We start from the raw sequence: 21,568 nt of genomic DNA on the forward strand, positions 1-21,568 counted from the left end.
GTTACTGTTCTGAAACGACCCTATTTGACACATCAAAGGCGAGACTAGATTCTACATTTATATATCCATCTATATGTCTATCATCTAAATCTTTTATGCCATTATTCACATCTATTCATCCAAATAGATCCGAGCTAATCGGTGCTAGCCACGTCCAGCTCTTAGCGACTGTTAGCGACTCTCCGGGATATCTCCATTATTAGTTCATACACAAAAAAACTGTCTGATGAGTGCAAGTGTCGAGAAAGACCATGGGAATTTCACTTTAAAGCAGCTCACTTTAAATCCTATGGTCTCTTCATCATGCTCATCACAACTACACCAGTTCCCCAGAACTTGCATTATGTCTGTTTCTAACCTCTGCACTGTGTCCTGGGGTCTCCCCAGTAGTTCTCCTGACAGTCTGTGCAGGTCTTCCCGCCAAAGCCGTCACGACACTGACACTGCCCGGTGAACTGCACAACAATGAAATAGAAACATGGAAGCATTTTTTTGTATCTGTCGATGTGAAGGAATATGAAAGTATTTATACTATTGCATCATGAGATGTCTTATCTGAGAGCGTACCCTACCTCATTACACGAGGAGGTGACTGAGTTGTTGGGATCACAGCCGCAGGGATCACAGCCCATGCCACTCGCCAGGTTCCAGTGGTTGGGGGCGCAGTGGTCACATATGAGACCTATGACGTTTGGTAGACACTGGCACTGCCCTGTGGCACGCTGGCACACACAGTCCTCACGCTCCATACACTGGCTGCGGTCAGTGCCCAGGAAGTTACACGTGCACTCTGAAGATCAAATACGAAAAGAAGAAAAACACACATGCATCATCATGATTTTGCTTTTATCTTTAAACAACATTGACGGAAAGCCGATGCTTATCCTCTACGTAGACTTTTTCTATGAACCTGTCACTCACTCCTGCAGTTGCGTCGGGAAGCGTCCCCGAAATAGCTGCTCCTGCAGATGCCACAGTTGGGGCCCTCGGTGTTGTAAAGGCATTTTCTGCACTCTCCGGTCTGCCTGTCGCAAGCGTCCATATCTGACATGTCTATGTTGTTGTTGCACTGGCACGGCTGGCAGCGCCCTCCAGGCTGAGAGGGGTTGCCGTAGTAACCCGGGGCGCATTCCTCACATCGGGCTCCTGAATCGTGAGGGGAAAAAGCAAAAAGGGAAGAGAAAAGGAGTTACAATAAAGCAGGCGTGGAGGGAAGAGATCTGATGATAGGAGTGGGTGAAGTGCTCTATGGGATTTCTGTTTTTAGGCTGTGGGGAACAACGGGAAACTTGTGAATGCACAGCAGCACAATCGAACAGGTGATCAGGGACCCTCCTTATAAGACTGAATTTTGCCTAAACTGGGACTAACATGTTGTCAGTGGAGGCTTCCAACAGGTTAGCGTGACACTTGGCTCAACCCAGCTCTGCAAAGCATAAACATTATCATATTAATACAGTATGTTAATGTTACTCAGTGTTGTTATGCATCATCACTCAATGGGACTGGGTTAACCAGCTTTCATTAGTTCTTGAGGAGATTATGCAACATATTGCTACGTGTCATACCTGTCATGAACGACTGCTTTATGCCGTACCACACAGACCCAACGATAGTCTGGAGTTTTTTACCAGTGAACTATTATTTAATTTAGACTGTTTTCCCTGCGTTATATCTCAATTGTTGCCCCTTCAGGTCTGACTCAGGGGAAGAAATACTTGGCATATTTGAGTCTACTGTAGCAGGAAAAGGAGCAGAGGAGGAAATTAGAGAAAGGAGGAATGAGAGGTGGGAAGAGGTAAAGACGTGGGCTTGGCTGGGAGAGTAAAGGCTGAAATATGAGATTAGAAGATAAGAAGAAAGAGAAATATAAGAACGTTGGACGAAGAACAGGAATGAAAGAGAGTGGGAGCAAACGGAAGTAGAAGTCGTTGTTTGCAGGAGTTGGCAAGGACAACGACCTCTCTCTTACTGAAAGTAGGTACTCCTTCCTTCCTTTCTTCTTATCTTCCATCCTTCGTTCTTATCTCCCCTCCTTTTATCTTCCTTCCTTCCTATCTTCCTTCCTTCCCTCATTCTTATCTTCCATCTTTACTTCTTATCTTTCTTTCTTTGATCTTATCTTCCTTCCTTTCTTTCTTCCTTCCTTCGTTCTTACCTCCCTTCCTCCCTTCCTATTGTCCTTCCACCCATCTTTCTTCCTTCCTATGTTTCTTTTTCCTAAGGAAGGAAGGAAGATAAGAAGAAAGGAAGGAAGGGAGGAAGGAAGGAAGTTTGGAAGGGAGGCAGGAAGGAAGGAATGAAGGGGGATAGGAAGGAAGGAAGGAAGGAAGGAAGGAAGGAACGAAGGAAGTTAGGAAGGAAGGAAGAGGGATAGGAAGAAAGGATGGAAGTTAGGAATGGGGATAGGAATGAAGGTAGGAAGGAAGGAAGGAAGGAATGAAGGAAGGAAGGAAGGAAGGAATGAATGAAGGAAGGAAGGAAGAAAGGAAGGAAGGCCATGTTAGTGACGCTGCTGACAGCGGTTGGTCTGCTGGCCCAACAGTTACGCTGCGTTCACTTGTTTGTGTAGGAAGGAAGAAAGAGGGATAGGAAGAAAGGGTGGAAGTTAGGAAGGGGGATAGGAATGAAGGAAGGAAGGAAGGAAGGAAGTAGGAAGGAAGGAAGGAAGGAAGGAAGGCCATGTTAGTGCCGCTGCTGACAGCGCTTGGTCTGAAATTCAACTTCTGAGTCAGGTTTGTAGTAAGGGCAGGAGTGTAACAGGAACACGTGTGTGTGTGTGTGTGTGTGTGTGTGTGTGTGTGTGTGTGTGTGTGTGTGTGTGTGTGTGTGTGTGTGTGTGTGTGTGTGTGTGTGTGTGGATTTAAGAGGGTAACATACAGGGGACGGACTGGAAGTAGAGATGTGAATGTGTGTGAATAAAGTTTACAAAAGAGAGAAAAAACACAAATAGTGACCGTCAACATGATAAGATGGAGGCTCTGGAAGAACAGGCTCGCCTGCAGTTACATCGTACTGCCAAAGAGGCCGCTAGAAACAAGACATCTCAGTTCTTATGGAGTGCTACTTTCAAACACCAGACACAGAAGCTGACCCAGACTCAGACTCTTGCAGAAACAACACTGTTTGACATAATTGCTCACTCTGGGTCAGGTCCTCGGACTGGGAACATGTATACAGACCTGGTTCAAATCTTGTTTTGAAATCATTTAACCACTTCTACTATAATTTCAGTTGTTTTTGTCCATTTAGTGCCAAACATGGGCCGTCACAGAAAAGCATTGGAAAGAGTAGGACATTATTCTTTGAGCCAGGTCTCACGCACGGGCAGGAGCGCACTGTGACACAGCACCGTTGATGAAAGGGGTGCTAAAAAGCCATGCATAGGTAGGACTGGTAAAGTGAAGGGTCGGTGGAGGGGGGGGTGAGGGTCAACCGTCATTACTCACGCTTAAAAATGGTCGCCCCGGAGCGTTTAACAATCCCTGTGCCAGTTTTACAGGGGAGGGAGGAAATGACACAGGTTACCAGATTCACCATAGCCCACTTAGAAACATCATCCTTATCTCATTTGAGTCATAGCTTTGCCTTGTCACGTAAGGCAGATGAGGATAACCTCAGTTGACTCAATGGGTCAACTAAAACATAGAGCCGTGGTAATAGATATATTTGTATTGGTGAGGTGCTAGCATTGTCTTTGGTTTACCTGTGTAACCTTGGTTACAGTTGCAGATAATTTGCCTGTTACGATTGTCCTGGTAACAAGATGCAGCGAAGTGGCGCCCACTGTTGGGGCCGTCTGGACAAGGGCACGGGCGGCACTGGCCACTGGATGCTTTACCCAAAACTGGGTTACCATAGTAACCATTGGCACACCTACAGAAAGGACAAAGTAGTAGAAAAGTATAAAAAAAAAAATCCTGTGAACTGTAGCTAACAAATTTGCAACAACAAAGTAGAAGTAAGTAAGTATAGTTCATACTTTGATCACAAGTTGATGAATACAACAAATGTTTTACTCGCCCAAGTCTTTAAATCCCCGTCTTAATCCCCATGATCCCCGTTATATATTTTATTAAACTGATCCTGGTCTCACACAGCGTGGTCACCTTCGCGCTGAAACATCACCTGTCACACTTGTCTCCTCCAGTGTTGCCCCTGCAGCTGACGCAGGCTCCGGTCCTCTGGTCGCAGCTGTCGGCGTGTCCGTTACACTGGCAGGGTCGGCAGCTGGGGAAGCCCCAGTGGCCGGCCTGGCATCCGTCGCAGCGCAGACCGAACGCTCCGGGACGGCACTGGCACTGACCAGTGAACTTGTCACAGAGTCGAGTCACAGAGCCTTCCAAGCTGCAACCGCACGCTGGAACGAGGGAGACAAAGAAGAAGTGTATAGGAGGGAGGATGAGAGGAGGAGGTGTGGTGAAGTGAAGGAATCAAAGGTAGAAAGTGAAACGAGAGATGGGAAATAAATAAGTAAAGAAGCATTGGATTTGTAATGGTGTACTGAGAGACAGTAGAGGGCGCTAGCAGCATAGCATATCAAAGGCACAACACAAAGTGGGGCTAAACTCAGCACACTATACAGGCTTTTGTCACTTTAACTTGCAAAAAGAAAACAAGAACAAGATACAGAATTACTGTTGAGTACCAATAATGTCAGACGTGTGTGAGATCCAAGAGCTTGGAACAAAGTTTTCCAGTGAAATTGCTTAATTAGCTGTTGCAGTGTCTGCACCTTAAGACCCCCTAAACCCTTCCAGAGTGAGGTTAAACATCAGTTGGAAAAAAATCAAGCCAGATTCAAAGTGTTGTTATGTTGTGTTACATCCTCCATGAACAGGTTTTTGGATTTCCAGGAAACAGACGAAAGGCCCAGAGTCTCTCACCTACGCAGCCTGACGGTCCGAAGCCGTAAGTTCCCGGAGCACACTGGTCACAGCGTCGACCGATTACATTGGGCCTGCAGTGACACTGGCCCCCGCGGACGTCGCACATGGAGCTCATGGACCCCTGAGGATCGCAATTGCAAGCTGAAAGAGGACGGAGGAGAACAGACATGAAGCCACTGAACCCTGCCGTGAGGGAACATCCTGCACATTGAATTCTGGGAACACAAGGAACAAACAAAGGCCCATGACTGAAAATATCAGACTGACTTTTAGATTAAGGTGACTGCTATATTCAAAAGTCACCCAACTATTTTGCATGGATTGAAATTTCCACCATTTTTAGTGTAAGAAAATAGAAATGATACGTTTTGGATCTCTACCAACGTCTGACGGAGACATCTTGCTCAATGCTCCACTATGTTCAGCAGTCTCCAACTTGGTCTGTCTGCTGTGTGGTGCTTGGCAGATAGTGTGCAGTGGGGTTTTAATGAAAACAGCAGTGACAAGGGTGGACCAGTGCAGTAAAGTCGCAGGCCGAGCAGCTAAACAATGAGCTGAAACTTGCTAAAAAGCTCAGTTAAGGGGAGTCGAACTGCTGATTCAGCTGAGAGTTCTCTGTAGGCGCTTCACTACGAACAACCTCTTTCTATATGTCACATTGCTTTCACTGTCAACATTGTCAATATAAAGATCTAAATTATACCCACTTTAATATAAACCGTCTTTGAGCACATTATAATGCTAACAATGTATCTAATAATCCAAATCTTCCCCAGAGTTGTTTGCGCTTTGTCGTCTCTGCTGATGGTGGTGGTGCCTGCTGCCGTGGTCCTGCATGACGCTTCCTGCTGCTATTATAATCTATCACCTTAGCTCTGCTTGTTTCTACTATTCTGCTGTATTAATAAGTCATATTCACATTACTATAGATATTATTATAGTTACTGGAAGTGTGTCTGTCTCTGTCATTGTCTCTCTCTGTCCATCTGTCCGTCTTTTCTCTCTTTCTCTCTCCTTTTCTTCCTCTCTCAGGTGCAGATAGATGTCCGTCCTCCACAGAGCTGGGTCTGTCTGACGTTCCTGTCTGTTATAGTGAAGGTTTTCAACGCCACCGTACTCTACGGGGGAATTGTTGGGTCTATGTAAATCATAAATAAGTCATAGAGTGTGGTCTTTACCTACTCTGTAAAGTGTCCTGAGATAACTTTTGTTATGATTTGGTACTATAAGTAAAATTGAATTGAATTGAATTAATACCACGGCTTTCGATTCGGCTTTCATTCAAACAAGGCCCAATGAGGTGTCTTTTCACTCACGCAGAGCCCCGTCATTGATGATCGCCGACATGCTGGTAATAAGCTTGGCACAGGTGTCGCTCATCAGTGGGCGGGTTACACTCTTCACCCCCTCGTGGCAGCGGTACCGCTCATACGTCTGCTTCCTGATGTCAGAAGCCGGATCCCCTGCGTTGAACATCTCCATGGAGGTGTGGCGTGGCATCAAACCGATCTGGTACGAGGAACGGGGATTCATGAAAAGGAGAGAGGAGATGTTTGTGTGTGTGGAAGAAAAAAACACAATTTCTTTTTCAGAGGACTGGAAGAAGGTGTTTGTCTCACAGAGTCAACAAGGAGGACAGCGTTGGCCGCTCCGTTGAGGATACTGTTGGCATCCTGATAGCGTCTGAACTCGAAGCGGAGGGTGTAGGTCACACCCCGCTCCAGACACACAGGTTGAGGAGGGACCATGAACCTGGAGCAAACACAGTCAGCGCAAACTGTTGACATTCATTATGTGTATGTGTGAGTACGCACTGACTGCATGTGTGTGTTTGAGCCACAGACCTGGCTCCGGCGGGCAGGGAGACAGTTAGCCTGTCGTCATCTGGGATGGTGTTCCCACAGGGACTGCTGGTAGGAATTGGCCCCGGGCGGATCACTGTTATGCGCACCTCCTCCCAGTCTCTGGGCATCTGGGTGGAATATGAGAGTATGAGATCATGAAAAGGGCGGGAGGACGGTTACAAAGTAATTGCTACCTTGATGAAGGTATTGAAGATCAATACCACTTTCTATAGCCATAGCTGTCATATTTGAAGCTGGAGCCAGGAGAAGGTTAGGGTGCACTCACACCGTCCATCCGTACCGTGGCCCAGCACGTTTCACGGCTAAAGCCTAGTTCGTTTGACCAGTGTGAGTGCAACCGTACTGCGCCTAGTTGCGGCACGCTTGCCGGCCACGAACCGTTTTGATAGAGGTGGGCTTTTGTAAAACGCGTTTGCACATGTATGAGCACGAGCGTGCGCACGTGTATGAGCCCAAGGCCTACGGCGGTTCTGCCGTTATTTCCTGTGCGCCTGTTGGGACATAGAAAAAAGGAGGACGGACCATGCGCGGACATTTAAAACAATGGCGGTGAAAGGTTCACGTTGGTGTGATGAGGAGGTGGAGTGTTTACTGCAGATTTGGTCGATGAAAAGATTCAAAAACAGTCGACAAGACGCACAAAAACTCAGAGGTCTATGGAAAGATTTGGAAACAAAGCGACGCATCGTCATGATGTCATCAATGCGTGTGACGTGTTATGGCGTGATGACGTATAGGCAGCAAGAAGCATTCACCCAGGCCCAGGTAGTGTGAGTACAAACGGGCCTGGAGGGGGGGACAAGTACCCTAAAGCACGGGGCACGGTACGGACGGACAGTGTGAGGGCGCCCTAGAATAACATAAAGACCGGCATCAAGGGGAAACAGCAAGCCCGGGTTTCTTCAACGGTAACAACATCTGCTAACCAGCAGCACCTCTAAATCACTAATGGACATCTCATATCTTGTCACGTTATATCTATGCAAGCCTGCGTGAATGGGCAGGACTATTTCCGGGCTGGGCGCATTTCCTTTCTGTTCCTTGTTCCTGTGAGTTTGTCAAGAACTAGTCCAGCCAATAACCCCCAGTGAAAGATGGAGTAGTATCGATCTTCTCTTCTAACTCCAATGAATTTCACAAGTATTTCACGAACGTTTAACTCTTGGAACTGCTTCATTTTTTATCGGAGCAGTCTACTACAAGCAGAGGCGATAAATGCACATGTACAAACACACAGACCTGTGTCTCATAGCGGATGAGCAGATCGTATTCCATGGAGTAAGGGACGTTAGTGATGAGGAACTCCAGGGTGCCGCCCTCGGGTACCCGAGCGAACCCAATGCCCGTCCATGTGGCGGGGCGACCCGGCTGGTGCTCCCTGGTCTCCAGTGTACAGCCCTGAGAATATACAGACAAATATATTCTTTAGCCCCCGAATCACTCCAATACAAATGTGCTTACGGGTGGGCTCACCTGTCCCATTTTGGCCAACTCCGCCTCATACAGATAGTGATCCAGAGCCATGAAGAAATACCTGGACTCCACCTGCGTACACTGGCGTCCCGTCATGTGACTGCGGCAGCGACACTGCCCGCTCTCCATGGAGCAGCTACAGAGAAGACATCGAGAGCTTTGTTATTTCGCTGCCAACGTTGAGTGCTTAGCCTTTAATCAGTGATGTAAAACGAGTACTGTTTCAGTTTTTATTGTTATGCTCCTTCTAAATCTGACATTGAGAAAAATCCTTCCTGAAATCATTACTACCTATACGTCCTGCAGTCGTGGGGAGCGTACCTATGTTCCCCGGGTCCTATGTTCCCCGGGTCCTACTGTATATTCCCCCTTAACAAAGGTCTGCTGTTCCCCGCTGTTCACAGAAAGGGTCCCTGGTCTGTTATTGTTTCCACAATCAGTGCCGAATTCCCCGGAAAATAGGCTTATGGAGACCCCAACAGTTCCCCCTAACCCTGCCCCTCGCTTTTAGGGAATAAGGTCAGATGTCAGACTCAACTGAAAGCACAGCTGGGGCGTATGATGGGAATGTCATTAGTTTTGTTGGTATTTGATCATAAACCATATTATATAGTAAGTATATGCTGCTTATGACACTGGTGGAGCAGTTAAAGGACGTGCCAAATGTCACGGCAACGCATCCAACAGTTGTTGAGAACTTTCATTCAAAACCACAAATGTCAGCGTCACGGTGGTGCAAGAGGAAAAGTCAGGGGATCACCAAAGTCATATCTCATCTCATCTCATCTTCAGCCTCTTATCCGGGGACGGGTCGCAGAGGCAGCAGCTTTAGCAGGGGACCCCAAACTTCCCTTTCCCGGGCCACATTAACCAGCTCTAACTGGGGGATCCCGAGGCGTTCCCAGGCCAGTGTGGAGATATAATCTCTCCACCTGGTCCTGGGTCTTCCCCGAGGCCTCCTCCCAGCTGGACGTGCCTGGAACCCCTCCCTAGGGAGGCGCCCAGGGGGCATCCTTACCAGATGATCCTGAACCACCTCAACTGGCTCCTTTCAACGCAAAGGAGCAGCAAAGTCATAGTGAAATTTCACATCAATATATCTTACGGTTACTGAGTTCCATTATCATCAGGGACCTGAATTAGTGTAATCATTGTTACTCTCAGGGTAAAGGTGGAGGACAGTTAAACAGAGCACACAAAGCTGCTGCTGCTTCTTTGGAGATAGTCATTTGTTTCTGAGTGTTATGTCTCAAAGAAAAAAAACATTCATGCCATATTATTTCATTGGTAACAGCCTCACACTTCCCGTTTGACCCGTGACTCAGGATTAAAGCTACAGCGTCACTCACTGGTTATCCAGGGCTCCTCCGATGTCACACTCGCAGCCTCGGCAGCCGTTGAGGTCGTGGCTCAGGGCCCAGTGCTCAGGCTGCGAACACAGAAGGACAGAGGGAGGGTGACTGACAGACAGAGACAGAGGAGGACGGAGCAACTATTCAAACAGACAAATACATAATGCATCACTCTTCCCGCTATCACAGAGCGAGAGGGGAACTTCCACTGTAGTTTGACTGTCACAAGTGAACCACACATCACACATGCATGTCGCTCTCTACTCCAATAAAACAATCTCATGGCTTTGGGGCAAACTTTTAATGCCACATTCTCCACAACTGCCATCGTGAGAGTCTTCTCTTCTCTTTTAAAAAGCGCTGACTTGACAATGGGAACACTGATTTGTTTTGCAGTCGGCAGTTTAACGTTGTGTCTTGAGTGTGTGTTGGCTGATGTACTTGTACTTTGCTGAAGTGTGTGTGTGGTTTCCTCCTTAGTGTTATGTAAGAATCTGGCCACTTATTCATGTTTGTGGACAAAGATTTATTATCCATCCATCTACGGTAATACTGGTCCTTGCCTGGTTCTTTTCTTACCATACAAACAATAAAAACTCAGAGGCAACAATGACACTAACTTTTACTCGTTCATATTGATGTTTTTACTCTAATTTTTGTTTTAAATACAGCGCAGTGACAGTAAGATACTAGAGGATAGAGGATTCTTTTAAATTCACTAAAATGAGGCTTCACAGGGCTCATCCGAAGACTGGATCCACTTTGAGACCAGGTCCAGGACCCTGACCATTTTAGGCCTGCTGTAACCCACACCAACCGGACAAGTCCTCAAATCCCCGGGCTAAATTTAGACACGGCGCCCGAGCAGGAGCTCACATTCCTGCCTATACTATTCCTGGCTGACTGGGTTTGGGACAAGAGGTTGAATTATAACGGGGAAACTGATCGCCACCTGACGTCCAGGGCTCTGGGACGGAGAGAGCGTGAGGAAAACATGAGAGAGAAAGAGAGTGACGAAGATCAGTAACACTCATTTAAAAGTGAAATGTAAAATAATATGGGCCATGGAGTGAAACATAGGGGATTCATCTTACATTGACACCAAACAGACACTGGACGATAAAGTGACTGAAAGAAAGAGACTAAAGGACAAAAATAAAATAGCAGTCTTATCCACGGGGGTGGGAAGGTCAGAGAAGAAAACACCAGCAGGGGAAACAGAAACTATCTGGAGTTTGTTTTGTTCACTGTCATTTTACCACCAACAGAGCTTATTGACAGCTACAGAGTGAGTGGTGAGGAGGGGAAGAGAGCAGAGAGAGGAAATACTGACAGATATTTGACATAAATATAGCCACGGTGGTGTGGTGGTTAGCACTATCGCCTCACAGCAAGAGGTTTCCTGGTTCGAATCCAAAGAAATGCAGGTGTTAGGTTAATTGATTACCCCAAATGGGGCGGCAGTAGCTCAGTCCATAGGTGACTTGGCTGGGAACCGTAGGGTTGCTGGTTCGAGTCCCTGTGTGGACCATGTATGGAGCGTGGACTGGTGGCTGGAGAGGTGCCAGTTCATCTCCTGGGCACTGCCGAGGTGCTGTTGAGCACTCGGGGCGCCGGTCACTGGCAGCCCCCTCGCTCTAACATCTCTCCTTAATTGCATGTATAGGTCCTGTCTGTGCATGTGTGTGTATTTCAGGCCTGTGTGTGTAACATGTATGTGTCTATGCGCCCTGTGATAGACTGGAGTCCTGTCCAGGGTGTACCCCGCCTCACGCCCAATCGGCTCCAGCCCCCCCGCAACCCCGATAGGTACAAGCGGTTGACGATTAATGAATGAATAGCCAGAAAAACTTACCAAACACTGGTCACAGCTGCGTCCGGTGACGAGACGCTTGCAGAAGCAGTCTCCGCTGACCGGGTCACACTGGGAGCTACCTGACACTGTTCCTCTGTGGTCACACCGGCAAGCTGGAGGCACAGGGTAGAGGGCAACATTGAAGATGTTTCTCTCAGACAGATAATTTAGACGCTGAAGCACATTCAAAAGTAGGATTTTAAAGCAACAAAACCCGAAAACCTACCACCACTGCCATTCACAATTCTGAATCAGTTTCTACGTGACCCTGATTGTCACATCAATTATTACAAAGCAGACAATGGCGCAATTTCCACTGGGGGACACGTCCCCCAGTGTCTCTGGCCACATCAGGACGCATTGAGATCGGAATGGTCGGATTACAGTAGAGGTGGAATCCGTCTCTCGTCCACAGTGAATGACCAAATACTCAGCTGTCCTCATTTACCGGCTTTGTCCACAATTTTGGCCGCTTTGGTGTTTTGAAACATTATTATTTTGAAAGCAGGCTGCTTCTCATGTCTCACTGAGACATGATGTGAGACACAAGATGTTATAATCAGACTGAGGACAATCTGTCTGTGTTCCCCTGACCCTATTCAGCTCCCGGTTAAACGATCACCTTGTGTTTAAGGTTAATAAAAATGTTCCCCAGCGGTAACTTAACACCACTCCATAACTTAACACAGGAATTGGTCAAATAGAGCAGAGAGCTGAACTCAGAGACTTTTAAACACATCTTTCTTTTGTCTCTCCTGCATAGACCGCTGCAGGTAGACGCGGCGTAACACGTCACACGCATTGATTGACGTCATCGCGATGCGTGGCTTTGTTTCCAAATCTTTCTGTAGACCTCGGAGTTTTTGTGCGTCTTGTCGACTGTTTTTCAATCTTTTCATCGACCAAATCTGCAGTAAACACTCCACCTCCGCATCACACCAACGTGAACCTTTCGCCGCCATTGTTTAAAATGTCTGCGCATGGTCCCTCCTTCTTTTTTCTATGTCCCAACAGGCGCACAGGAAATGAACCGCTGTAGGCCTCATGCTCGTACATGTGCAAATGTGCTTTACAAAAGTCCACCTCTCCCAAACGGGCCGTGGCCGGCAAGCGTACCGCGTCGGTTGCACTCAAACTGGTCAAACGAACTAGACTTTAGCCGTGAGACGTGCTTGGGCACGGTACGGATGGACAGTGTGAGTGTGCCCTAGGTTACTCTGAATGCTGCTTTGTCACTTTTTGACTGTACTGTGGGTCGACACGTGCATCACTACTGTGTGTGTTGGCTCTGCGCTGTGACTTCCTCTGCTGCCGGCTCAACAGGTCTGTCTCAAACAGGGGCTTTATGCGTTCAGTCACCATAATCCACACAGGAGCGGATCAAAATGTTCATTTGCTCACCTTAGCTGGGTTCAGAAAGGACATCCGAGAGGACAACTGGTTAATTTTAACATTTCTATGTCTGTGAGAATAATAACAGAGACTGTACTCACGTTGGCAGCCCTGAGGGTTGTCAGCGCTCAGGCCGAAGAAGCCAGTCTTACACTTGTCGCAGCGCGGCCCCTCCACGTTGGCCTTGCAACGGCACTGACCTCCCACCATGCCGAGGGCAGGGTTGGTGTGGCTGTCACACATCCCTCCGTTCTGAGAACCGTCTGGATCGCAGTCACAAGCTATGGGACAGAGGTGCCAGCTGAGTTTCAATGCATGAGAAGTTAAACTTAAATAATAATAACACCTACACTTTGTTCAGTTTGTCTGTCTGTGCAGCTTTGAGATGATATTTCAGTGTGATCTTAATGCAACATATGCGTGTATAATGTGCTATAGTATATATAGTAACACCACAGTGCACGAACACACACTCACCAATGCAGACCCGTGGGTCTCTGATGTCCTTAACAGGGTCTTTGTAGTAGAAGGGTTTGCACATCTCACAGTTGCGTCCCATGGTGTTGTGCTGACAGTCGTCACACACTCCTCCGCTGACGTTTCCCATGGCCAGATACACCGCCATGTCAAAGTGGCACAGGTTGGAGTGGCTGTTACAGTTGCACTCTAGAAAAAAGACATTCATTTCAAAGTAATTATTAATTTCTGGTATATTGCTATTCATGTATTGCTGTGTCTGCGTGGGTTTTCTCAGAGTTCTCAGGTTTCCTCCCACAGTCCAAAGACGTGCACGTGTTCGGTTCATTGGTGACTCTAAATCACCCGTAGGTGTGAATGGTTGTCTGTCTCTGTTTCTCTCTATGTGCCCTGTGATAGACTGGCGTCCTGTCCAGGATGGACCCCGCCTCACGCCCGATGTCAGCTGGGATCGGTTCGAGTCCCCCCCCGAACCCGACAGGGACAGGCGGTTGAAGATGAATGAATGAATGCTATTCTGTTGTTTTCTTTTTTCACCAAAATCCACAGGCAGATGTAACCCATTAGAGTTGTAAATACCTGTAACTGTCAGTCAGTGTTCTTTGGTAGGGACATTACCCAAAGTAGCAGTACATAAATCCCTTTGTTTCCTCCTCTGTACTCACTCTTGCAGGCGTTGCTGTTGCGTCCTTCAGCTGGTCTCCAAGGCAGGTCGTTGTGGAAGTCATTGCATTGCTCACAGTTCAAACCTTTGGTATTGTGGTTACACACGCACCTGCCGTGAACCTTAAAAGGAGACGGGACGGGGAGTTAAAGCGATCTACTACATAGGATTAAGGATCAAACACTTTGAAATGACAGAGAGGAAATTACAGGAGGAAAACCAGGGGAAAACTGCTGATTAAAGGTCTTTACTGTAACCGAAGCCTCATCACTCACCATTCCTTCTATGTCGTCCCTGATGCCATCGATGGGGGCGCACTCCGACGCGTGGCCGTAGCAAAAGCAGTTTCCGCGTACGACAAGCTCATATATGGCGTAGTAGTATTTTTCTTTGATTTCAGCTCTGGGGTCCAGCAAGTTGTCTCCCAGCGTGTGAAGTTTGGTGAAGTTCACTCTCAAGTTAGTGATCTTTAGCTGGTCTGTTGGGACGAGGGCGTGAAGAGAGTGAGAGGGAGAGGAGCAGAGTGCAGGTACGTGGATTCAGAATGAGACTTTTTTCATGTGGAAACAGGGGTGTAGTTAAGTTCTCTGGTATATTATATTATATTATATTATATTATATTATATTATATTATATTATGCTAGTCTTATGGTGTATGGTGTGACACACGGTGTTGAGGTAAAGGATGAAGGACAGCAGGTAAAAGAGTTAAAATACAAACAAATACACACACACACACATACACACAGACAGACAGACGCACACGCACACACATGCACACAGACACACACACACACACACACACACACACAGACACACACGCACAAACACACACATACAGACAGACAGACGCACATGCACACACATGCACACAGACACACACACACACACACACACACACACACACACACACACACAGACACACACGCATGCACGCACGCACCCACACACACACACACACACGCACAGACAGACAGACGCACACACACACACGCACAGACAGACAGACGCACACACACACACACACACACACACAGACAGACACACACAGACACACACACGCACACACACACACACACACACAGACAGACAGACAGACAGACGCACACGCCAACACACACACACACACACACACACACACACACACACACACACACACACACACACACACACACACACACACACACACACACACACACACACACTTCACAAAAGCCCTTTTGCAGCAGCAAGAGGAAGTCAAGGCCAGTGGAGCATGTCAGAACGGAGTGTGTAGCAAAGCATTATGGGTGTTAATGATCCCGGATGGTCTGCGGATTAGATCGCCCTCAGAGAATCGAGGCAACGTGGGGTCAAACTGAAACAAAGTATTTTAAATCCAGATCTACATGTAGAACTATTTCCATCATGCAAGCAATGTCATCCTGCAATAGATGCACGTGTCATTTCTTAAATACATAAATCATCTTTATAAATACATAGCTATTTTTATATATTTAATCATAACATATTTAATATATGATTACCAGACTAGCAGGTATCCATACACAGGATTTCAGTGGGGAGCTTCTAAAGTAAGAACTCTTTGTGTTACTATCCCTCTGTGGCGCACTGGAAGCAAAAAGGGAATTTGGCTCCAGGAAGGGATCTCTTTCAGTGTGCATATGGGCGTGTGACTATTGTTTTAAGACAAACTTGAAACAACATGAACGGGTCTACAGTCACGCCAGCGGTTCTGAGGGCTGATGTAGACACAGCCATATTTCAGGCTGACTGCAAAACGGAGCGAATCCACATAGAGCCCCGTGTTAAGATGCCCAAATATACAGCAGAAACAGTGGGTGCCTTGAGTGGCAGGTGGCTGCTGTCACAGGAAGCTAATGTTAGCTGCTAGCTGCCTGTCTGCTCTGCGGGATGGATGCGTGTGTTGGTCCCTTTTGGGGCATTATCGCACTAATAATATGGCGTGCTGCGTGATTAATTGGACTAAAGGAACGTTCAAGAAGTATGTACTCCACTTTTTACAGTGAGTCATATTCTAGTGTAATTTAAGCATTATTTCTCACCAGTCACAGTGCTGTTGATAACATAGTTACATACATAGTTACATAGTTACATAGTTCAGCCCCCTGCAGACCAGTGTAAAAAACATTAAAATGTGCGGTGAGGGGAATATTATCATTTACTCATAGCGGATATATCTGAAGAGCTCTTTTCCAAAACGAGATAAAAGCCAAATTTAAAAAAAATGAGTTTGAGCCACTTTACTGTATACAGAACCTTTTCACTGCTTCATCAGTGTTTCTGCCAAATCGCTATATTTCCTTGTTTAAAATGGTCCTCAAGATGCAGTTCCTTTCCAAACCGTGACCAGCGCCAAACCTATTTTTAGCCTAAATGCGATACGTCCTCTCGACCAATCAGACTTCAGCGAGCGTTCTATGATATCCAACATGGCAGCGCTCTGAAGCGGGAGAGTTTTTTGTGTCGTACGTCCGTTCAACATGTTCAGACTGAGCCTTAAAAAACATTTTGACAAGATACATTGAATATTAACCAAATATGTGGGTCTGGGTAACAAATGTAATTTTCCTGAAAACGATTAAAATGGATTTATAGTGTTTTGGAAAAGAGCTCCTCATCTGTAAATCTGAATTCGGGTGAATTTTTTTGCTCCAAATTGTTTGTTGGACGTATATTAAGTGCAGCGTTTTCACAGAAGAAGATGGTATTTGTGGTAACTGACCTTCAGCTGACCTTAGCCGCAGTAGCAACCCAAGTTCAGGCAGCCAAACTGCATCACCGTGGTTCGACTCCGTATCCCAGACTAGCTTGAATCAGATTCGACCAAGCAGTGACCCCCTGATGCTGTGGTTAGTGCTGCTTGAATAGTCAGTGATAGCAGCGCCTCAACGCTGCTTCCATCTCCTTTCCTCGCCTAGCTAGCTTCATAGCTTAGCTTGTTAGCATTCACTAGCATGGAGCTCCACTGCACTCCACCCATTTGCCCATTTTTGTATTAGCCGCCCACTTTAAGCTTCTTTTTTGCTCTTCAGAAGAAACGTATGGGCAACTTCACGGATGTGTCTGTATTTTATACAGCCTGTTTAAAATACAGACGTTAAGGAAATGGTCGGAGTAAGTTAGAGGGAATGTAGCAATGTTGTAAGACAGAGAATCACTCAGACAGAAGTTGCTTCATTTTGACTTTTTGTTCCCAACTGAGGCTGTGAAATAGACCCTAAAGGCTCTACCAGTCAAATGCTTTAATTTATGGTTGGTTGAGGTTAGAGTCCGGTCCAGGGCTATGATTGGGATTAGGGTCCGCCAATGAAACAGACAAAATATGTACAGAGAGAAAGATTTGCAGCTAAACTGGGGGCAAGCTTCCAAAAGTCCCCATCTCTCACTCAAGTGTTGCACAAACAAATAAAAGAGCTACTTAACAGGAATTATGTCGGACGTTGATTCATTGTCTTGACAACAGCAGACGGTAAATATTGGTTGCTCAGCTGTGTGTGTGTGTGTGTGTGTGTGTGGAGGGGGCAGAGGTCTTCATTTGGGCCGGTTGCAGTGAGAAATTCAACAACAGAACAAGACAACCTCTGCTGCCTCATTGGAAACCGAGCTCGGGTTTCTGGGGAGAGCTCTCATGTCCTGCCAGTCTAAACATGAGGGCTGGGACAGTGAGGCTGTGTGGGAGAGAAACAGCTGCTTTTCACATCTCCCCATGTCTTCCACACAGCGGGGCCATGTTTCACACCCCAGAGAGAGGGGCTGTTACTGTCTGTAACGGGTCACAGCTGGATAACAAGAGCTAATTGTGGCGTGGAGTTTGATTTACGGTGACAAATGTATCTCGCAAAGGAGAAGGATAGCACTTTTCTGTGGAGTCATTTATTGAATGTAAAGTTTGAAATCAAATTTAAATCTGCACTCTTTTTGCATACAGAGTATATTGATCCTGCAACTACTGTTTTGTCACGTTTTCTGAAGGGTTTCTAAAGTTTTCTAGAGTTTTTTTAAAGTCTGTCAACGTCTGGCCCAGATGTGGTGATGGCAAATGGTCAGACTTTTAAAACACACAGGAGTAGGAAGCCCTGTAACCTCAGCACTTGGGACGCTGCTCCGTGATATGAATCACAGCAACATGGAACATAGATCAAATTAAAGTACCGTACCTTTTGGAGCCAAAAAAGCTATTTTGGGTGATTACAAATGCAACTTATACTGCGCCTCGGTTTCTTTAATTAGTACGATGTATTTCTTTCTGCCTACAGAGCAACATTAACACACCAACATTGACACACTAAAACATTTTAAGTTTCTATTTTCTGGATATATATTTAACCCCATAACGTTGTACACCATCAGTCTGCTGTTAAAAACACGAGCGTCACCTACTCTGGATGCTCGGGCTGTATGGATCCTCAATCCTGATGGCTGGTTCCAACACTCTGTAGATGACCTAGGACCCAGGACATACATGGTTTGCACATACGTTACATATCTGAACTATCTGAGACTTAAAATAATAATAGGCAGTGATGTATGCAGCATGAGTCTGAATCAGACTGACAGTTTGTGGTCTGCATGTCTGAGCAGTGTTCAATGTGTGTGCTGGGGTTATTCTACGCGGTCCTCTCTTTATGTAAGTTGTTTATGTTTTGTAGATCAACATTGCGCCCAAATTCAGGATTTGTGACGTGTTGCTTGAGTCAAGTTTTTAAAGGAGGAACTTGATAGATTTGAAAATGTTTCCTTTCTTGTTTTCTTGCAATGAGTTAGATGAGAAGATTGAAACCACTTGAAATTGAAGCTAGAGCCTGGTTAGCTTAGCTTAGCATAAAAACAGGAAACATCTAGCGCGAACCTTAAAGTTCAAAACATTTCAGAAGTTTAGAAAATCTGCCCACCATCACCTTTGAATTGCACTAATGGACTTGTTATATCGTATTTGTGAAATTCATTCAGAAACAGCACTTCAATAACAACAAAACAACTCATTTTTAAGACTTTGGGCAGAGCCAGGCTAGCAGTCGCCTCCTCCTTGCGGACTTTCTTTTAGGCTAAGCTACTCAGAGTTGTTGAGTGTATAGATTTACTCTTTCAGGTCAGGTCACAATCACCGGACGCTTTAGATCAAAACAATTAAAACACCTTTAATTAACATAAAAAAACATGTAGGTTTATCCTGAAATGAAACCATTTCTGTGCCAAATTTGTATTTTTAGTCACTAAATTAGTTGAAATGTGTACGCTGAACCTTATTCCGTCGGGTCACTCACCTCGCCCTCTGTTGACGGCTCAATGTCAGAGTAGCGTGACTCACAGATGATATCATTAATGTTACGCAAAGGACCCTGGGAGATTCTGGGGAAGTTAGTAGCGCAGTCGTGGGAAAAGTAGCGGTAGATCTGCCAAGTGCGACCAAAATCTGCGGAGCGTTCAATCAGCATGGCCGCCGGACGGAAGGTCTGCAAAAGAACAATGTCGTCGACAAAGATTTGGCTGTAATTGCTGGCATTTCGTTAAGTAGACAGTTCCCAAAGTACTAAACAAGTGGAAGTAAATCACTGTTTTCAGATACTTGGACATGCAGGTTAACAAACCAACGACAGGAGCGTTGATCCTACCTTGAAGGTCATAATCAGGTGAGTGAAATGAAACTCTGCTTCCAGATCCAGCTGGATGAAGACATCCGACTTTCCTTTGGAGATAAAGCGACACATGTTATCTTTACACAAAGCCAACATTTTCCTTTACAGCTAATGCCTGTCACTTAGATTGTATTAATAATTCATAAACCACTCATTTTCCATCTATATCGTGCATTTCTGACAGACGGACAGTGAATTACGACTTGTGGCGCGAAGTGCAGTAGCAACCGTGCCTTTGGCTGGAGGAATGGCATCCTGACAGGAAGAGGCATCCAGTTTTGGCAGGAGGAGAAGTGTGGAGAGCACGTCGGAAAAGCCCACACACTTCCTGAGTTGTAGATCACCAAATATTCTGAAGGCCCACTTTCCCTCTTGTTCTCTGTGTTTTGTATTACATGTGCAGAGCAAAGCCAAGACGACTTTCCCATCCCTGCATACTAATACATCGAAGTGGCACCGCATGGATTTTGTATTTTACGGGTAACATTAAACATTTAAACTGGTGATTTGAAGGCGAACCACAACACAGGTGCGTCACGTCAAAGGTAAAACGACTCAGGTAGAACTTGCTTTGACGCCTTCTCGGTTACACGTTTTGCAGAAACGCATGTGCCTACACACATCCACGTGTCCTGGGGAATCACCTTCTTAACATGTTAAACCGCAGGTAATGACACGGTGAATGTGTGGGGCACACATGGATGGAGGAATATACCAAAAACCGACCAATTAAAGCTGCACTTGTTAATATTTCTTTATAAATAATGGCTTGAATAACTGTCTAATGTGAATTGCTCGTAGTAACGAACCCACAGGTATTCCTCACCTGACTCTGCTGCTGCCCCTCAGCTATACAGAGCCTCATTGTTGTGGTTTTATGGCCTGAACTTCACTCTCACCTAATACCTGCTAAAGTTGCTAGATGAGTAAACAGTCTTTTGCAAACACGTCAGCCATATCAACTTTAGTCATATATGTCAAAAGTGTGTGTGGTGTTCTGCCCCTCAGTTACCAAAAAAGAAAAGAGAAAAAACAGTTTTGATTCGGTGCAGAAAGACATCTGTTTGTGATACACTTAGAATTAGAAGCCAACTTTATGTCAAAATCATGACATCAGACAAGACAATTGACAACTTACTAGTGAGATGTGAGCATGAATTTTAAGCACAAATAAACAAACTTGTTTAATTAATTATTTTTGTTCACTTTGCTTTTTGTTTTTCCCTCCTGGACGGTGCATCTTTATTTTGAACTTTGTTCTGTGCCACGTTTCTCGTCGTCGAGTAAATAAATTCAGTTTTGATCCGCGAACCTCCTCATCTGAGTCCTAATTTCTGCCTGGGCCTGACAAAAAGCTCACGTTAGGCTATAAACGAACTACACCAGACCGGACCCTGCCGGAGCAGCAAACTAGTTTCTGACGTTACAGGACAGCCACCAACCTTAGGTCCATCTCCAGGCCGCCACTGCAGAATGTATAACATAAGAGCAGCATGTGTGGACACCAGTTCATTTTTGACGTTAAAGGGCATTTAGCTATCACTGTAGGTAAGCTGAAGAGAAGCGAGGGACTCTGAAGCGCACAAAATGTCACATCCTTTGGAGTTTCCTGGAAAATCTGTCAGTTTACATTGAAGTCATTCCACAGGCTCTTATGGGCAACCGACCACTAATGACCACTTAGCAGACCACTAATCAAACCCAGGAACCTTACAAACTGTACGACCTGATATATTCTTGGACTGCTTTTCTTCAGTCGACCTTAACAAATTAACCTCTACTATTTCAGCATCAAAACCTTCTACTTGTCTTCTAGACTCTATTCCAACTAGGTTACTTAAAGAAGTGTTACCTTTAATTAGCACTCCTGTATTAGATATGATTAACATGTCTTTATCAGCAGGTTATGTACCAATGTCTTTTAAAGTAGCTGTAATTAAA

General features: G+C 45.8%; 1 protein-coding gene across 1 annotated transcript in view; it reads right to left on the bottom strand.

The window, feature by feature from the left end:
• Positions 1-21,568, bottom strand: part of lamb2 (laminin, beta 2 (laminin S)) — a 56,962-nt gene that overhangs the window by 10,909 nt on the left and 24,485 nt on the right. Inside the window, exons 5-24 of the mRNA XM_083920039.1 lie at positions 19,604-19,677; positions 19,256-19,444; positions 18,372-18,435; positions 14,243-14,445; positions 13,969-14,089; positions 13,304-13,492; positions 12,928-13,107; positions 11,435-11,547; positions 9,577-9,656; positions 8,228-8,363; positions 7,994-8,152; positions 6,734-6,861; positions 6,509-6,641; positions 6,206-6,398; positions 4,887-5,030; positions 4,129-4,360; positions 3,707-3,876; positions 922-1,146; positions 573-790; positions 359-455 (exon numbers count right to left, since the gene is read on the bottom strand). Coding sequence (XP_083776165.1) covers positions 359-455; positions 573-790; positions 922-1,146; positions 3,707-3,876; positions 4,129-4,360; positions 4,887-5,030; positions 6,206-6,398; positions 6,509-6,641; positions 6,734-6,861; positions 7,994-8,152; positions 8,228-8,363; positions 9,577-9,656; positions 11,435-11,547; positions 12,928-13,107; positions 13,304-13,492; positions 13,969-14,089; positions 14,243-14,445; positions 18,372-18,435; positions 19,256-19,444; positions 19,604-19,677 — 3,048 coding nt within the window. The remainder of the gene's footprint in view (positions 1-358; positions 456-572; positions 791-921; positions 1,147-3,706; positions 3,877-4,128; positions 4,361-4,886; positions 5,031-6,205; positions 6,399-6,508; positions 6,642-6,733; positions 6,862-7,993; positions 8,153-8,227; positions 8,364-9,576; positions 9,657-11,434; positions 11,548-12,927; positions 13,108-13,303; positions 13,493-13,968; positions 14,090-14,242; positions 14,446-18,371; positions 18,436-19,255; positions 19,445-19,603; positions 19,678-21,568) is intronic.

Source organism: Echiichthys vipera, assembly GCF_963691815.1.
Source record: "Echiichthys vipera genome assembly, chromosome: 9".
Classification (NCBI taxonomy): domain Eukaryota; kingdom Metazoa; phylum Chordata; class Actinopteri; order Perciformes; family Trachinidae; genus Echiichthys; species Echiichthys vipera.